The following is a 17,519-nucleotide window of genomic DNA, read 5'->3' on the forward strand; positions in this document are numbered from 1 at the left end:
CTCTGCACACTGGGTGTTTATCGGTCTTTTTTTTCCAATGGGTTCTTTTAGGTTTCTTGTTTTGTAGCTGCCTGTAGGGGGCAAATTTCAAGGCTGTATAATATATACATACCTTGATAATAAATGTACTTTGAACATGGCAGATGCAGCTGAGATGAGACATGGAACTGAAAACTATCTGGTGGCACAATAAGGAAGAAGACACTGGCCCTTGACTTGAAGCTCTCAATACAGTTGTGATACAAATCATCCCCTGGTCAAAGGACCACATAGTTTCTTTTAGAAAATGATATGAACTATTAAACATCAATAAACACTGTAAAGGGGTATAAAGATTGTACAATTTATCCAGCATACAGAATTTAGATCTAATTAGTTAACAGCACTCAAGTTAAACAGCAGGTTTAAATATAAAATTGTTTCTTTTATATTACTTCACACAAAAATAGATTTAAACCACAATACTGTACAAAAGCACCTTTTTAAAAAATTGTTAGTATATTGTGTAAAAGCTCAACTATCAATGTCAGTGAAAAACCTGTGCAGCTGACAAGAACTGGAACGGCATTGCAGATGGAATCAAGCCGTTCACAGCATTTAGCTTGTGTCTGTTGGAAGATTAAACTTAGAAAGTAGGTTTGCTAAACCACTTCCTTCAGATATTAGTTTTATTTCTGGGCACTAAAACAGTTTGTAATGTACAGCTGTAATTGGAAAGAACTGTATTCCAGCAGGCAAATCACAATGTGATCACAATAGTGTCAAGTACCAAATATTTTCAAATAAACACTCCTTTTAAAAAAAATTGTCAGATCAAAAATTATTTACATAATATTAATACTGACAAGGAGGAAAGTGAATGACGAAACGATGTAGAGAGCTCATTTAAGCACAGCGGTGTGCTGATGCACAACACCTTTCAAACTATCACAGAAAAACGTCACACTCTGTAACAGAAGTGGACAATTTATTTTACACACAAGTACATAATTTCCCTTTACTTAGAAAGGCTGGTCACACATGACATGGAATGTTATGGAACTTACTTGCATATAGGTCTGTGCACAACTTGTAGTACTTCTTAGAAAGTGCACAAAATGCCAGCCAATTTCTCAAATATATGATGTTGAATATATATCTTTTCTTAAATTACATCAGCAACATCTTTAAACACAACCTGTACACACACACCCTCCCTCCCTCAAACACTTTCATATCATTGCACCAGATTTAGGCTGGTTAACTAAAACAAACCCACTGGTCAGATTCACTAAAAAAATGGCGGGGCTGCTACACATGTTTTTGTCCCAACGCATATCTAATAACCCCAATAGTCAGTAAGGTTTGCTTCCCAGCAAGGCCCCTGATTGTTATTTAGTCCAGTCTGCACGTGTAGATCTTTACATTTAATTATGTTTCAGACCTTCCCCGACTGTGCTCTGGTATATCAACTCTTGGCATCGACAATAGTCCTCCAGATGACGTAGCAGTTTCATATTTGTCAAGACTCTCCATTTTGCACTTTAGCTACTGGTGGCTGAAGAAAATCTTTAAATGGGACTAATGCTTCTTTCAAAGCTGAGCAAACCTCAGAAGAAGTGCAGGTAATACATTCAACTAATGTTGGGTACAGAGCAATTACTTGTGACCAGGTGTTGGTATCAACTGTAATGACAAAAAAAAACAATGTCAAACTCCGAACGTAATACAAAACACAAGAAAAATCTTTCGGGCTCAAGCATAATAGAAAACAGTTTTCCTCTAGACAAAATGTTTGGCATATGTTCTTGTCATAAACAACATCCTTTTTCATCAGAGAACAAAGTAGATGATACTACAGCAACATCACTAATCCAAGCACTGTCGCTTGCTAGATCTAGCCCATGCAAAACCATTTCAACTGCCTACTCCTGTCAACTTGCAACGGGACCATAGCTCTCCAAACCCCTCCCATCCATGTACCTATCCAAACTTCTCTTAAACGTTGAAATTGAGTTCACATCCACCACTTGTGCTGGCAGCTCATTCCACACTCTCACCACCCCCTGAGTGATGTAGTTTCCCCTCATGTTCCCCTTAAACTTTTCACTCTTAACCCATAACCTCTAGTTCTATTCCGACACAACCTCAGTGGAAAAAGTCTGCTTGCATTAGCCCTATCTATACCCCTCATAATTTTGTATACCTCAGAGTCTGACAGTACAAAAACAGGCCCTCTGTCCATCAAGAACCCACTTCTACAAATCCTATTTGCAGCACTTGCTCCTTAGCTTTCTATGGCTTGGTGATTCAAGCACTCATCTAGATACTTCTTAAATGTTGAGAGGCCATCTCCACCACTTTGACAGGGAGTGTGTTCCAGATTTGAACCAACCACAGGGTTGCAGTGAAACTTATTCTCCTGTAAGCTTTGAGATGCAGACTATTAATGTGCTTGCGGACTGCTGAAAACTGCTTGTTCTTCTGATAACACTTATGCACCATCAATTTGCAGTTGGGCTATATATATTTTTTGTGTGACTGTATGTTTTATCTTGTATGTGCTTTGTGCTGTGTATGACTGTTCACACGGTGTTTTGCATCATAACCATAGAGGAACAGAACACTGTTTTGTCTGGCTATATTCATGGGTATTCATGTATGGTTGAATGATAATTAAACTTGCACTATCTGAGGTGGACACCTCAAAGCTTTGGACAGATACCACTAATCCCACAAATAAACAGGTGCGATAGGTAAACCAAAATCAGTTTCTTCTCCCAGACATTATGACTCTATTCATACTCGCTGGCCACATCTTTCATGTGTCTTAATCCAAACTGATTTTTAAGGAGTCTTTAGCTCATGTTCTCAATATTTATCGCTTGCTTGCTTGTTTGTTTATTTATATATTACTTATTCTTCTCCTTTGTATTTGCACAGTTTGTTGTCTTTGCACATTGGTTGTTTGTCCGTCCTGTTGAGTAGTGGCTCTTACTGATTCTATTATGGTTCTTGAATTTACTGAGTATGCTTGCAAGAAAATGATTTTCAGGACCGTATATGTACTTTGATAATAAATTTATTTTGAACTTTGAATAGGCTCTGAGCTTGATTATAGTAGGAAGATACCAAGTCAACAGAGGAAACATTCCAAGGATGTTGTCGAAGTCTCCTTGTAAAATTGTAACATCCTCAACAATTAATGGGAACTCCAAATCCATGACTGCTCAATTGGAAAGCATGGAGAACCTCAAATCTTGTTATCTGGGAACATCCAAAGCTCGGCATAAATGGTGGATCACTCTACCCAACTGAGTGCCTCAGTCATATCGAAAGGCTGCTTTAGAATTGAAGTCGCCCTTGACCCCAAAGGGACCAACTGAGACGAGGACACCATGGCAACATACTGAGGCAGCAGCTGCACAGTCTGATCCTCATCATCCCCTCCTGAAAGATCGAGGTGAACTGATACAAGAATGTATAGTTTGCAATGAAACTCCCAGCTTTACTTCAACAGTAAACTTCAGCACTAGCTTCATAAGATTTCATGGAATTTTGCTCTGTTCCAATAATCCCTGCAACACTAACCATTATATATTAGAATGAACAATTTTACAAAATATTTGTTTATTTTTTCCTCTTTTGTCTCATTTCAAGAGTATGGCCGTATGTACAAATCCAAATGATTAGTCTTCTTTATACTGTCTGAATGTTGGGTCATTTTGCAACCTTCTTGAACTGCACAAGATGCCAGATTGCATCTCAGCATGCTAAAACTATATAATGATGATCAGTTATTGGTAAAATACCTCACCAAATTCAAACTCGTATGCAAGAAATTATAGTTATGGAAAACAAATTTCATCTTTTCAGATAGGTTAAAAAAAACACTTTGACCTTTTTAATATAAAATTTACCTCAGGGCTGAGGTTAGATGCTAGAGAGTTTGGTAGAAGTAGATTCAATAGTAACTTTAAAAGGAAATAGGACACTTTCTTGAAAAAGAAACTGCTTTCAAAGCCATGAGAAATGAGCAAGTTTGGGACTCATTGAATTCTATTCAGCTTGACTCTAGGCAGCTACAAAATTTAAATTTAATGAGCATATGATGTGGGTGTGCATTGTTTAATAACTGTACAGAATCTATTGGGAAATGTGGGCAGTTCCATAACAGTGTCATCATTCTCGCTTACTAGGCTAACCTCCATTTGTATCAATATGGGATTTGTATGCAAACATGGAGATGCCAACTTGCTAGCTGAACTTCATTGATGATTCCTGCTGCGTTTTGATCCTGGACTCATCTTCAAAGATTAGCGGCAGAGTACGAATGGTGCAGATACACTGCACAATCTGCTCATTAAACATGTGACAGGTTAGAACTGACACAGGAGTAGCACACATTTATTTGATTGGAACACAAGATACACTACATTTTAAAACTTTACTGCTTTTTTCTGTTAGGGAAGATCTCATATGTCATATGTTAGTCACTCAGAAGACTCTTTAAAGCCCACCTTGTTTGATTTGTGAACAGATTTCAAGAAATCAACCGTAAACAAAAAACAAGCAAAAAATCCCTGCTGATTCACGAATAGACTTCTGAGAAAGAAACCAGATACCATTATGAAATGGTGGAACAGACTCGATGGGTCAAGTGGCCTGATCTGCCTCTATCTTACCTTATAACTTAGCCATGACTCAGAACACTCTGCACTGCACTCTTAATGCCTGCTAAAGTGTCTTCACAACAGGGATTGCAATACAGCTCTTTACCAGACTGTAAAAAGTTTTCTCAGATATATAGAAACAATTACCATTTTCAGGTTTGGTTTTCTTAAGTGAATCCATAAGAGTACTGATTGCTTTTAAAACAAAAACTATTTCTGTCACTCGTTGCCTGAATTTAAAAGAAAAAAAACAAACGTTAGATACCTAATACAGAAGTACACTATTGAATTATTTGAATAAATGTGCAATACAAAAATAATAGTTTTCTGCTGTTTGAAAACTAGCCACATGATGGCAGCATTTCTTCACGTCCTATAAGGGCTTCAACAGATGTTGTACACACCACAGACCATGGAAATATTATCTGCACTTATTAGAAAGAATCCAGAGTAGTTCATCTTAGCCAAAGTGACATACATAAAGATTAGAATAGACAAGGATACTACCCTTTCTTTGTTCCATATTGCAGTCAACCTCCAAGTTGCAGCAGTTTGAAGAACAGAAATTTGTCCTTACAGAATTTACAAATCACAACCAAAACATCTCAGATAAGGAATAAAAATATGATCTTACAAAATTTAAGTAAAAGTACACAAAAGTTATTTTCTTTTCAACTGTTGTTTCATGATACATATAGATGAACCAATTTTCTAATAACATAACTCCTTTATAACGTGGTGGTCACCTATAATTTGCTTTGTTGAAACAGAGGACAAGTAAATGAGTCATTTATTCTTCACATTTATCTCCTCCTATCCTTCCTCACATAAATCTACAAGTGCATACTTCTATCTTCTATGCTTGCTTAGCTTCCCCTTAAATATTGCATTTTCACTATTTGGATAAAGAGCGTGTCTCTGAATTCCTTTTTGGATTGCTTGGTGACCCTCTTATTCCAACAACCTCAGTTATGGTCTTCCCCCACAAGTGGATCTACTCCATCAGGAACCTGACTATTCCTTAAAGATCCGCATAGATTACCTAAAAGCCTTCTTTTCTCAAGAGAAGATGTTCTTTTTTTACTGACAGGTACAGCCTTACATTCTTTTGTCATCCTTGTGCATTTTCCCCATTGTCTAATTTTTATAGTATGTAGGGTTGAAGAGCTGTTCTCCAGTGTGGTGTGAGCAAGGTTTAATATGTATCCTGCATTACTTCACTGTCATTTATACCTTAAGGAGCGCCAGTCTGTTTGGTTTTCACCTTGTACACATTGCTGGCTAGAATGAATCTGCATCTATGCTGTCAAACATAATCCACTCCAACCGAAGAAAATTTTCAGAGAAAGGCTCAGTCAGAATGCAAACAAAATGGAAAAAATCCATTTTAACTTTAGTGGAACTTAGTTCCCTGCACATTATTCCTACCGGGATTCAGTGAAATGATTGGTATTTAAACATTGATCTGAGTACATTCGCACTTCATCTTTAACATCACTTCCCCTACTCTGCATCCTGAGACTAGACATTGCACTCAATAGATATGCTTGGAGGAATTCTGTTCCAGAGGGAGCTGTGCTACATGAGAGCAGTCTCTGCTGTGTCTCTGAGAACAAGCGGCAGCTGTGAAAGGAAAGACCGAACAACCAAAAGACCTAACCAACAACACAGCCACTCTTGCCCACACCATACCAGAATGTGGATCCCAGATCAGCCTCTGCAGCCACCTGAGGACCCACCAACAGCTACCCTCTCAGGAGAACGTCAGGCTTGACTCGGGAGATATCACTACTATGGTTGCCACCTGGGCTAGTCCCATTTGTGTGTTTGGTCCACGTTAGATTAAACCTTTCCTATCCATCGACATGTGTCCTCCTTCATGGTTGATCCATTATGATAATGTCCATTTTCCTTTCAACAAAACAATAAGAGATTCAAATCATTTCAATAATTCAAAATACATTTCTAACCTTGGGAGAGGACATCTGCCACTCAACCTCTCGTCTTCAATGTACCGATGCAAGACATCTTGTGACCTCTTTAAGAGCACAGACAATGCCATTCGAGAAATGTAGCCTTCCTGGGGTGTTGTCACCTTATTGCTGAAGGAATACTGAAGCAACGTCTCAAAACAGACTTTGGAAAATTCCTCTCTCATTCGAATGTCAATTTCGGCCTCTGGAGAAGCAAAGATGCAGTTACTCTTTCAGTATGTGGCCACTTTAATGAAACCAACCTCAAAGTCACTACTCAGTCTCCAGACTTTGGTTTATTACTATGCAGGTTATTTCTATTACAACATGTTGGTAGCCTCATCAAAGATGTAACTAGCCCCACACTTGTGAATATGACATGCCAGTAGAGTCACTGAGTCAAAGAACACTACAACACAGAAAGAGGCCCTTTGGCCCATCTAGTCTGTGCTGAACCATTAATTTGCCTAGTCCCATCAACCTGCGCCCAGACCGCAGCCCTCCATACCCCTCCCACCCATGCACCTAACCGAATTTCTCTTAAGTCCTACACCCACCACTTGCACTGGCAGCCCGTTCCACACTCTCACCACCCTCTGAGTGAAGAAGTTCCCCCTCATGTTCCCCTTAAACATTTTACCTTTCATCCTTAACCCATGACCTCCAGTTCTTATCTCACCCAACCTCAGTGGAAAAAACTTGTTTGCATTTACCCTATCTATACCCCTCAATTTTGTATCTCTATCAAATCTCCTCTCAATCTTCTACATGCTAGGGAAGAAAGCCCAAAGCTCTCAGGTCCTCGTCTCAGCAACATCCTTGTAAATTTTCTCTGCACTCTTTTAAACATTTCTATCTTCCTTGTAAGTAGGTGACCAAAATTTGACACAGTACCCCTAATTAGGCCTCACCAATGTCTTATACAATTTCAACATAATATCCCAATTCCTGTACTCTATACATTGAGTTATGAAGGCCAATGTGTCAAAAGCTTTCTTTATGGCTATACTTCATTAAGAGTTTGAAGAGATTTGGCATGTCAACAAATACACACAAAAACTTTTATAGATGTACCATGGCGAGCATTCTGACAGGCTGTATCACTGTCTGGTATGGGGGGGTGGGCTACTGCACAGGACTGAAAGAAGCTGCAGAGGATTGTAAATTTAGTCGGCTCCGTCTTGGCTACTAGTCTACAAAGTACCCAGGACATCTTCAAGGCGCAGTGTCTCAGAAAGGCAGTGTCCATTATTAAGGACCTCCAGTACCCAGGGCATGCCCTTTTCTCACTGTTACCATCAGGTAGGAGATACAGAAGCCTGAAGGCACACACTCAGTGATTCAGGAACAGCTTCTTCCCCTCTGCCATCAGATTCCTGAATGGACATTGAACCCTTGGACACTACCTCACTTTTTTAATATATATTATTTCTGTTTTTTTCTCCCACGATTTCTAATCTATTCAATATACATATACTGCAATTTATTTATTTATTTATTATTATTATTCTATTTTGTTTTTTTTTTCTTCTATATTATGTATTGCATTGAACTACAGCTGCTAAGTTAACAAATTTCACGACACATGCTGGTGATAACAAACCTGATTCTGATTCTAATTCTGACCCTATCTACCTGTGATGGCACTTTCAAGGAATTACCGATCTGTATTCCCAGATCTCTGTTCCATCACGCTCACCATGCAAGATCTACAGTGCCTTACCGCTCAACATGTAAGAGATACAGTGGGGCTAGAAAATTTGTGAACCCTATAGAATTTTCTCTTTCTGCATTAATATGATCTAAAATGTGTTATTTATTTAATTGGGTTCTCTTTATCTAGTTTTAAGAATTATGTGAAGATCTAATCATGTCTTATGTCATATTTATGCAGAAATAGAGAAAATTCTACAGGGTTCACAAACTTTCTAGCACCACTGGCTGGTATCCCAAAGTGCAATACCTCACACTTGTCTCCATTAAGTTTTACCTGCTATTTTTCACCCCATTTCACCAGCCAGCCCAGATCCTGCTTTGGTAGCCTTCTGGCTGTCCAACAGATCCTTAATCTTGGTGTCATCTGCAAATTTGCTGATCCAGTTTTCCACATTATCATCCAGACCATTTATATCGCTGACAAACAACAGACCCAGCACCTATCCCTGTAGGCCTCCAGTCAGAAAGGCAACCATCTACAACCACTTTCTGGTTTCTTTCATAAAACCAATGTCTAATCCAATTTACTACCCTATTTTTGAAGACCATAAGACATAGGAGCAGATTTAGGCCATTTGACCCATTGGGTCTGCTCCACCATTTCATCATGGCTGATCCATTTCCCTTTCAATCTCCTTCAACTGTCTTTTCCCTGTAACCTTTCATGCCCTGACCAATCACAAGTCTATCAACCTCTGCCTTAAACACACCCAATGACCAAGCCTTCACAGCCGCCTGTGGCAACGAATTCCAGATTCACCACCCAAAAGAAATTCCTCATCTCTGTACTGTGGAAGACGTCCTGCCTTGTCCCTGTGCCGAAGACGCCGCGCCCCAGCGGCCTCAATGACTACAGACCAGTGGCATTGACCTCCCACATCATGAAGACCCTGGAGAGACTTGTTCTGGAGCTGCTCCGGCCTATGGTCAGGCCACACTTAGATCCCCTCCAGTTCGCCTACCAGCCCCGACTAGGAGTTGAGGATGCCATCATCTACCTGCTGAACCGTGTCTACGCCCACCTGGACAAGCCAGCGAGCACTGTGAGGGTCATGTTTTTTGACTTCTCCAGTGCGTTCAACACCATCCACCCTGCTCTGCTGTGGGAGAAGCTGACAGCAATGCAGGTGGATGCTTCCCTGGTATCATGGATTCTTGATTACGTGACTGGCAGACCACAGTACGTGTGCTTGCAACACTGTGTGTCCGACAGAGTGATCAGCAGCACTGGGGCTCCACAGGGGACTGTCTTGTCTCCCTTTCTCTTCACCATTTACACCTCGGACTTCAACTACTGCACAGAGTCTTGTCATCTTCAGAAGTTTTCAGATGACTCTGCCATAGTTGGATGCATCAGCAAGGGAGATGAGGCTGAGTATAGGGCTACGGTAGGAAACTTTGTCACATGGTGTGAGCAGACTTATCTGCAGCTTAATGTGAAAAAGACTAAGGAGCTGGTGGTAGACCTGAGGAGAACTAAGGTACTGGTGACCCCTGTTTCCATCCACGGGGTCAGTGTGGACATGGTGGAGGATTACAAATACCTGGGGATACGAATTGACAATAAACTGGACTGGTCAAAGAACACTGAGGCTGTCTACAAGAAGGGTCAGAACCATCTCTATTTCCTGAGGAGACTGAGGTCCTTTAACATCTGCCGGACGATGCTGAGGATGTTCTACGAGTCTGTGGTGGCCAGTGCGATCATGTTTGCTGTTGTGTGCTGGGGCAACAGGCTGAGGGTGGCAGACACCAACAGGATCAACAAACTCATTCGTAAGGCCAGTGATGTTGTGGGGATGGAACTGGACTCTCTGACGGTGGTGTCTGAAAAGAGGATGCTGTCTAAGTTGCATGTCATCTTGGACAATGTCTCCCATCCACTACATAATGTACTGGTTGGGCACAGGAGTACATTCAGCCAGAGACTCATTCCTCCGAGATGCAGCACAGAGCGTCATAGGAAGTCATTCCTGCCTGTGGCCATCCAACTTTACAATTCCTCCCTTGGAGGGTCAGACACCCTGAGCCGATAGGCTGGTCCTGGACTTATTTCATAATTTACTGGCATAATTTACATATTACTATTTAACTATTTATGGTTCTATTACTATTTATTATTTATGGTGCAACTGTAACGAAAACCAATTTCCCCCGGGATCAATAAAGCATGACTATGACTAAAATGGACTTCCTCTCCACATCCACATATCTAGGCCTTTCAACATTGAATAGATTTTTTCTTCTAAATTCCAGTGAGTAAAGGTTTGGAGCCATCAATCATTCCTCATACAATAAGCCTTTCATTCCTCGAATTATTCTCGTGAACGTCCTCTGAACACTCTCTAATATCAGCATATCCTTTCTTAAATAACGATCCCCAAAATTGCTTACCATACTCCAAGTGAGGTCTCACCAGTGCTTTATAAACCCTCAGCATTACATCCTTGGTTTTCTATTCTAGCCCTCTTGAAATTAATGCTAATATTACATTTCCCTTCCTTACCACTGACCTGTACGAGGACTCCCCAGTCCCTCTGCACCTCGGACTTTTGAATTTCCTCTCCATTTAGAAAACAGTCTACGTTTTGATTTGTTCTGCCAAGCTGCATGACCATATACTCGCCAACACTGTAGTCCATTCCCCACTTCTTTTGCCCATTCTCCTAATCTGTCTAAGTCCTTCTGCAGCCTCTCCACTTCCTCAACACTACCTGTCCCTCCAACTATCTTCATATTGTCTGCAAATTTGGCTACAAAGCCAATCAATTCTTTCACCCAAATCACTGACATACAATGTAAACAGCAGTCCCAACACCAACCCCTGTGGAACACCACTAGTCACCGAATTTGCCTCCTGTCAAAAATCCAAGTACATAGCAGCCACCAAATTCCCCTTTGTCTATCTTGCTTGTTATTTCTTCAAAGAATTCCAACAGATTGTCAGTCAAGATTTTCCCTTCAGGAAACCATGCTGAATTTAGCCTATTTTATCACATGCCTCCAAGTACCCCAAAACCACATCCTTAACAATTGACTCCAACATCCTCCCAACCACTGAGGTCAAGCTAACTGGCCTATAATTTCCTTTCTTCAAGAGTGGAGTGACATTTGCAACTTTCCAGTCCTTGGGAACCATTCCATAATCTAGTGATTCTTGAAAGATCAATTTTCTTTTGGGATTCAAAATCAGCACCAAACTGATTTTCCTAATTGATCTGCATATTGAAATCCCCCATGACTATTGTAATGTTGCCTTTTGACATCTTTTTTCTTTCTCTATCTCCATTGTAAATTGTACCCTGCATCCTGGCTACTGTTTGGAGGCCCGTATATAACTCCCATTAGGGTCTTCTTATCCTTGCAGTTTCTTAATTCTACCCACAAGGAATCTACATCTTCCAATCCCATGCAACCCCTTTCCAAGGATTTTATTTTATTTTTTACCAACAGAACCACCCCATCCCCTCTGCCTACGTATCTGTTGTTTCAATACAATGAGTATCCTTAAATGTTATACTCAACTATAATATTCTTTCAACCATGACTCAGTGATGCCTACAACATCATACCTTCCAATCTCTAACTGCGCTACAAGAATACCTACCTTATTCTGTTTACTGTGTGCATTCAAATACAACACCTTCAGTCCAGTACCTTCTGACCATTTGGGATTTTATCAAGGGCCTTGTAGAGAACATCCACTGCCTTGCTTTCATCAATCCTGGTAATTTCCTCAAAACACTCTACAAATTGGTTAGATATTACTTACCACGCACAAAGCTATGTTGGTTATCCGTAATCAGTCTGTCTGTCCAAATACTTATATACCTGATTCCTTAGAATACCTTACAATAACTTTCCCATTACTAATGTCAAGCTCACCAGCCTATAATTTCCTGGCTTATTCTTTGAGCCTTTCTTAACCAATGGAACAACATTTGCTATCCTCAAATGCTCTGTCATCTCACCTGTGACTAAGTAGGTTTTAAATAACTCTGTTAGGGCCCCAGAAATTTCGGCTCAAGCCTCCCACAGGGAACACGTTGTCAGGCCCTGGAGATTTATCTACCTTAATTTGCCTCAAGACAGCAAGCATCAAATATGATGACAGAATATAGTAGTAATGGTAAGACTTTTGGCAGTGTGGAGGTTCAGAGGGATCTTGGGGTCCGAGTCCACAGGACACTCAAAGCTGCTGTGCAGGTTGACTCTGTGGTTAAGAAAGCATACGGTGCATTGGCCTTCATCAATCGTGGGATTAAGTTTAAGAGCCGAGAGGTAATGTTGCAGCTTTGTAGGACCCTGGTCAGACCCCACTTGGAGTACTGTGCTCAGGTCTGGTCGCCTCACTATTGGAAGGATGTAGAAACCACAGAAAGGGTGCAGAGGAGATTTACAAATATGTTGTCTGGTTTGGGGAGCATACCTTATGAGAATAGGTTGAGTGAACTTGGCCTTTTCTCTTTGGAGCGATGGAGGAAGAGAGGTGACCTGATAGAGGTGTACAAGATGAGGCATTGATCGTGTGGATAGGCAGAGGCTTTTCCCCAGGGCTGAAATGGCTAGCACAAAAGGGCAGTTTTAAGGTGCTTAGCAGTAGGTACAGAGGAGATGTCAGGGGTAAGTTGTTTTTTTTATGCAGAGTGGTGAGTGCGTGGAATGCGCTACCAGTGACAGTGGTGGAGGCGGATACGATCGGGTCTTTTAAGAGACTCCTGGACAGGTACATGAAGCTCAGAAAAATATAGGGCTATGGATAACCCTAGGTAATTTCTACGGTAAGGATATGCTCGGCACAGCTTTGTGGGCTGAAGGGCCTGTATTGTGCCGTGGGTTTTCTGTGTTTCTATCTCCTTCTCTGTAATCTGTAGGGTCCATGACCTCACTGCTGCATTGCCTCACATCTATAAACTGTGTCTGTAAATACAGATGCAAAAAATCCATTTAAGACCTCCCCCATTTCTTTTGGCTCCACACGTACAGCGTTGTGCAGAAGTCTTAGGAACATAAATATATTAGAAAACCTAGCACATTTATTTTTCCTACATTTACACACTTAGTCTCGCGGTCGTGGAGCATACGGATCCTTTCTTTGTAGAAGTCGGTGTCCTGAACCTCCAGAAAGTGGCCCACAGCAAGGGTGATTGATAAGTTCGTGGCCTAAGGTAGAAGGAGATGAGTTATTAACTTCAAACTTTCTGCATTTTCACTCAGAGAGTTGAACTGCACGCACGAGAGTGGTATAACTCATCTCCTTCTACCTTAGGCCACGAACTTGGACCACCTGGAGGTCCAAGACACTCTCGTTACATGCACGTGCAGTTCAACTCTTTGAGTGATAATGCAGAAAGTTTGAAATTAATAACTCATTTCCTTCTACCTTAAGCTGCGAACTTATTAATCACCCCTGCTGTGGGCCACTCCTACAAAGAAGGGATCCGTATGCTCCACAACCAGTGGACTAAGTGCGTACATGTAGGAGGGGACTACGTTGAAAAATAAATGGGCTAGGTTTTCTAAAATTGACTCCTTCTGCCGTAGGCCACGAACTTATCAATCACCTCTCGTATTGCACTGTACTGCTGTCGCAAAATAAAACAAATTTCATGACATATGTGAGTGATGATAAGCCTGATTCTGAGATGGGTCTCTATTGTGGACTAATAATGGAAAGTTGCTAGGGAGAGGGGAATCATGGTTGGGAAAAGAGGAAGGGAGAGGGGAAGGAGTTGGAAGCACCAGAAGGACAATCTGTAATGATCAATAAGCCAATTAATGAGTCAGATTACCTTCCCTGGTGTCTCAGGGCTGTGTGTGTCTATATTTGCACCAACCCCAAGCCACAACACTCGACCCTTGCCATTCCCAACATCCTTTGCTCTTGCCAGATTTAAAACTCGCTCTCCACTCGACATTAACCCCAACTCTATATACATATAAATATGTATGTGCCTAAGACTTTTGCATAGTAATGTCGATTACTGCTCTGATCTTCCAGAGGAGCAATTTTGTCCTTTGCTCTTCACATTCCTGTAGAAGCCCTTAGGATTCTCCTTCACCTTGTCTGCTAGAGTAACCCTGTGTCTTCCTTAGGCCCTCTTGATTTCCTTCTTAAGTGTTCTCTTATACTCAACTACATCATTTGCTCCTGCCTGCCAATAGCTTCTTTTTTTCTTTAACCAGGGCCTCAATATCGGTCGAAAACCAAGGTTCCCTAAACCTCTTATCCTTGCCTTTTATTCTGATGGAAACATACATACTCTGTACTCTCAAAATTTCACTTTTGAAGTCTCTCACCTACCAAGTACACCTTTGTCAAAAAATAACCTGTCTCAGTCCACATTTGCCAGATCCTCTCTGATGCCATCAAAATTTGCCTTTCTCCAATGTAGAATCTCAACCTGAGGCCCAGACCTCTCCTTTTCCATAATTACCTTGAAACTAATGGCATTATGATCACTAGATGCAGTGTTTTCCAACACAAACTTCTGTCACCTGCCCTGTCTCATTCCCTAATAGGACATCTAATATCACACTCTCTCTAGTTGGGACTTCTATGTACTGATTAAAGAAACTTTCCTGAACACATCTGACAAACTCGTTGCCATCCAGTCCTTTTACACTATAGGAGTCCCAGTCAATATATGAGAAGTTAAAATCACCTACGAACACAACCCTATTTTCTTGTACCAGCATCTGAGGGAGGGGTAAGGACATTTTGGGTCAAGACTCCGGCTTGCGAAGTTGCTGCATCTTGCTTGTTGCTCCAGCACTGGCAGTCTCCTGTATCTCTGTCACTCAATATTTTGGGTTCTAGAGCTGAAGATTGCTTGGGAGGATTTTCACAGCTTACACCTTGACGGTCAACAATACATGTTAACTAGCAATCAGATACTGGACGTTGGACTACACATGACAATGCAGTTACTCAAGGTGGGGCAAAAGGATATTAAAATTAATGTCTCAAGGATAATTAAATCAAGAGATCCAAGTTTTACACTTTGAGGATTGGGATCCAGAAAGAACTATAGGTCACTGAGGACAGGAGTGATTGCAGCAGAGGAGTTGTTGACAGGGAGAGAGAAATAGTTTGTGAATAAAGTATGGATTAGCACCAGAGGGTCTGAGACAGGTTCCAAGTCAAGTGGACTGTCCTTGTAAAGAAGAATCTGTTTGATTCTTGAACCAATTAGCACAATGCTAATCACTACAGTTTAACAACATTATGAACATTTTGAATTAAAAGACTTTTTTTTTGTTTTATTTGAATTTAGTATTTTCCATACTAAACTGTGTATAAAATTGAGTTCTGATGAAGGGTTGCAGCCCAAAACATTGTTTATTTCTCTCCATAGATGCTGCCTGACCTGCTGAGTTCCTCCAGCATTTTGTGTATGTTACTAATAATTTATGTTTAATACATTTTTCCTGTGAATGCTACTTATATGATACTATTATGTTTGTGATGCTGCTGCAAGTAACAAATAAACTCTTCTCGGGCTTCCAGCCAGGTACAGGTATAGCACCGGACTAAAAATATCCAGACTTCAAACCAGATGAAGATGGCAGAGTCTGTTGTCGAAACGTTGGTTATAATGAATACCTATACCCGGCTGGAAGCCCGAGAAGCATATATTCCTCATATATGCCGGGAAAACACTAGATCCTTTTTTTGCTGCAGGTAAATTTTCCATCACAACTGTGAATATGTGTAGCTGTGCAGACGATAATGAACTCAACTTTGACTGCAGTGTTATTTCAGTGAAACACTACATGCTTAAACTTGGTATCTGATAGGCTGATAAAGGATATCTTCAGATGCAAACTTTGATTGTCATCTTGATCCACAATTTACAAACTTTTAATCTTTTCTCCACATATTCTTCAGTGAAAATATCTGCAGGTCATTCTGTGAAGGCTGTCCATACACCCGTGGAGGTTTTGGTATTAATTTAATGAAACCCTTCTAGTACAATATATAAGAATTATGTCTATACAGAACAACTTGTAATGTTTTAAAAAATGCCTAATTTAAATGAGCTGTTGCAACAGTTGATCTCATATGTTCGAATTTGCACCTTTCCATCTTCTAGTGTGGAAACCTTGCTATTAACCAAGGAGCTAAGTGCTCAGCTGAATATTAAAATTAAGATATTTCTGCCATCATTTTTTCTAATTTTATTTACATGAGATGATTTCTGTTTTTGCAAATTATAATTTGCTGTTGCATGGTATTTTCCTCACCAACTCTCTTCTCCCTGCTGCCGTCAGGATGGTGGTACAGGAGCCTTGGATCTCACACCACCAGGTTCACCCCTCAACCATCAGGCTCCTGAACTAGAGTGAAGAACTTCACTCACTTTCAAGGAATCTACAACAATCTCAATATTTATTAGTTATTATTATTATTATTTCTTTTTTTTGTACTTGCACAATTTCTTGTGTTTTGCACATTGATAGTTTGTCTTTGTATGCAGCTTTTCATTGACATTACTGTGTTTCTTTGCATTTACTGTGAATGCCTACAAGAAAATGAATCTCAGGGTAGTATATGTGACATATATGTACTTTGATAATAAATTTATCTTGAACTTTTCCTTCAAGTTTTCCTCCAGGCTCTAATCTGTTTCTGCCCAACTCACGAACACACTAATGATGCGGCCTACCTGTAAATGAAGTTGACTGAGAATGGATTGAACCTTTGTTTAGCATCGTCATTATCTGGCCAACAAATTCCTTTGGAATGAAGTTTGCATATGGCAATATATCTGTGCTAATCAGCTGCACGACCTACAATGAATTATAACAGCGGCATTATTGTATAGAGGTAAATGTCAATGAAATAGATGGTAATTGCACAGAAATTCTTTGTTTAATTTAAGTAGAAATTAATATATTCATTATTCACTGCATATATAAAAACTGTTAAACTCACCTCAACGTCTATACTTTCATTTTTCTCAAATTCCTGAATAGAGAGATTATCGGAAGGTGAGCTGTGAAATAAAATTACAATTAATGTAACAATCCAATGGTCATTCAACAACTTCCTAGTTAAGGAGTTTACTTCAGTCTAAATTTGGATAGACAAAATGAATTCTGGAACAAGTTCGCTTTGCCAAGTTACGTATGCACAATATTTTTGTACCTACGAGACAAGATATAGGAGTAGAAT

At 40.3% G+C, this 17,519-nt stretch overlaps 1 protein-coding gene across 4 annotated transcripts in view; it reads right to left on the reverse strand.

Moving 5' to 3' along the window:
* Window positions 1-329: 329 nt before the first annotated feature.
* The window catches only part of mon2 (MON2 homolog, regulator of endosome-to-Golgi trafficking), a 169,299-nt gene continuing 152,109 nt past the window's right edge, over window positions 330-17,519 (reverse strand). For all 4 annotated transcript variants that reach the window (XM_063058481.1, XM_063058480.1, XM_063058483.1 and 1 more), the window contains 5 exons: window positions 17,280-17,340; window positions 17,011-17,134; window positions 6,623-6,830; window positions 4,800-4,882; window positions 330-1,665 (listed from right to left, as the gene is read on the reverse strand). In XM_063058481.1, the coding sequence (XP_062914551.1) occupies window positions 1,502-1,665; window positions 4,800-4,882; window positions 6,623-6,830; window positions 17,011-17,134; window positions 17,280-17,340 (640 nt within the window). In that variant the 3' untranslated portion in view covers window positions 330-1,501. The remainder of the gene's footprint in view (window positions 1,666-4,799; window positions 4,883-6,622; window positions 6,831-17,010; window positions 17,135-17,279; window positions 17,341-17,519) is intronic.

This window comes from Mobula hypostoma, chromosome 9 (assembly GCF_963921235.1).
Source record: "Mobula hypostoma chromosome 9, sMobHyp1.1, whole genome shotgun sequence".
NCBI lineage: Eukaryota > Metazoa > Chordata > Chondrichthyes > Myliobatiformes > Myliobatidae > Mobula > Mobula hypostoma.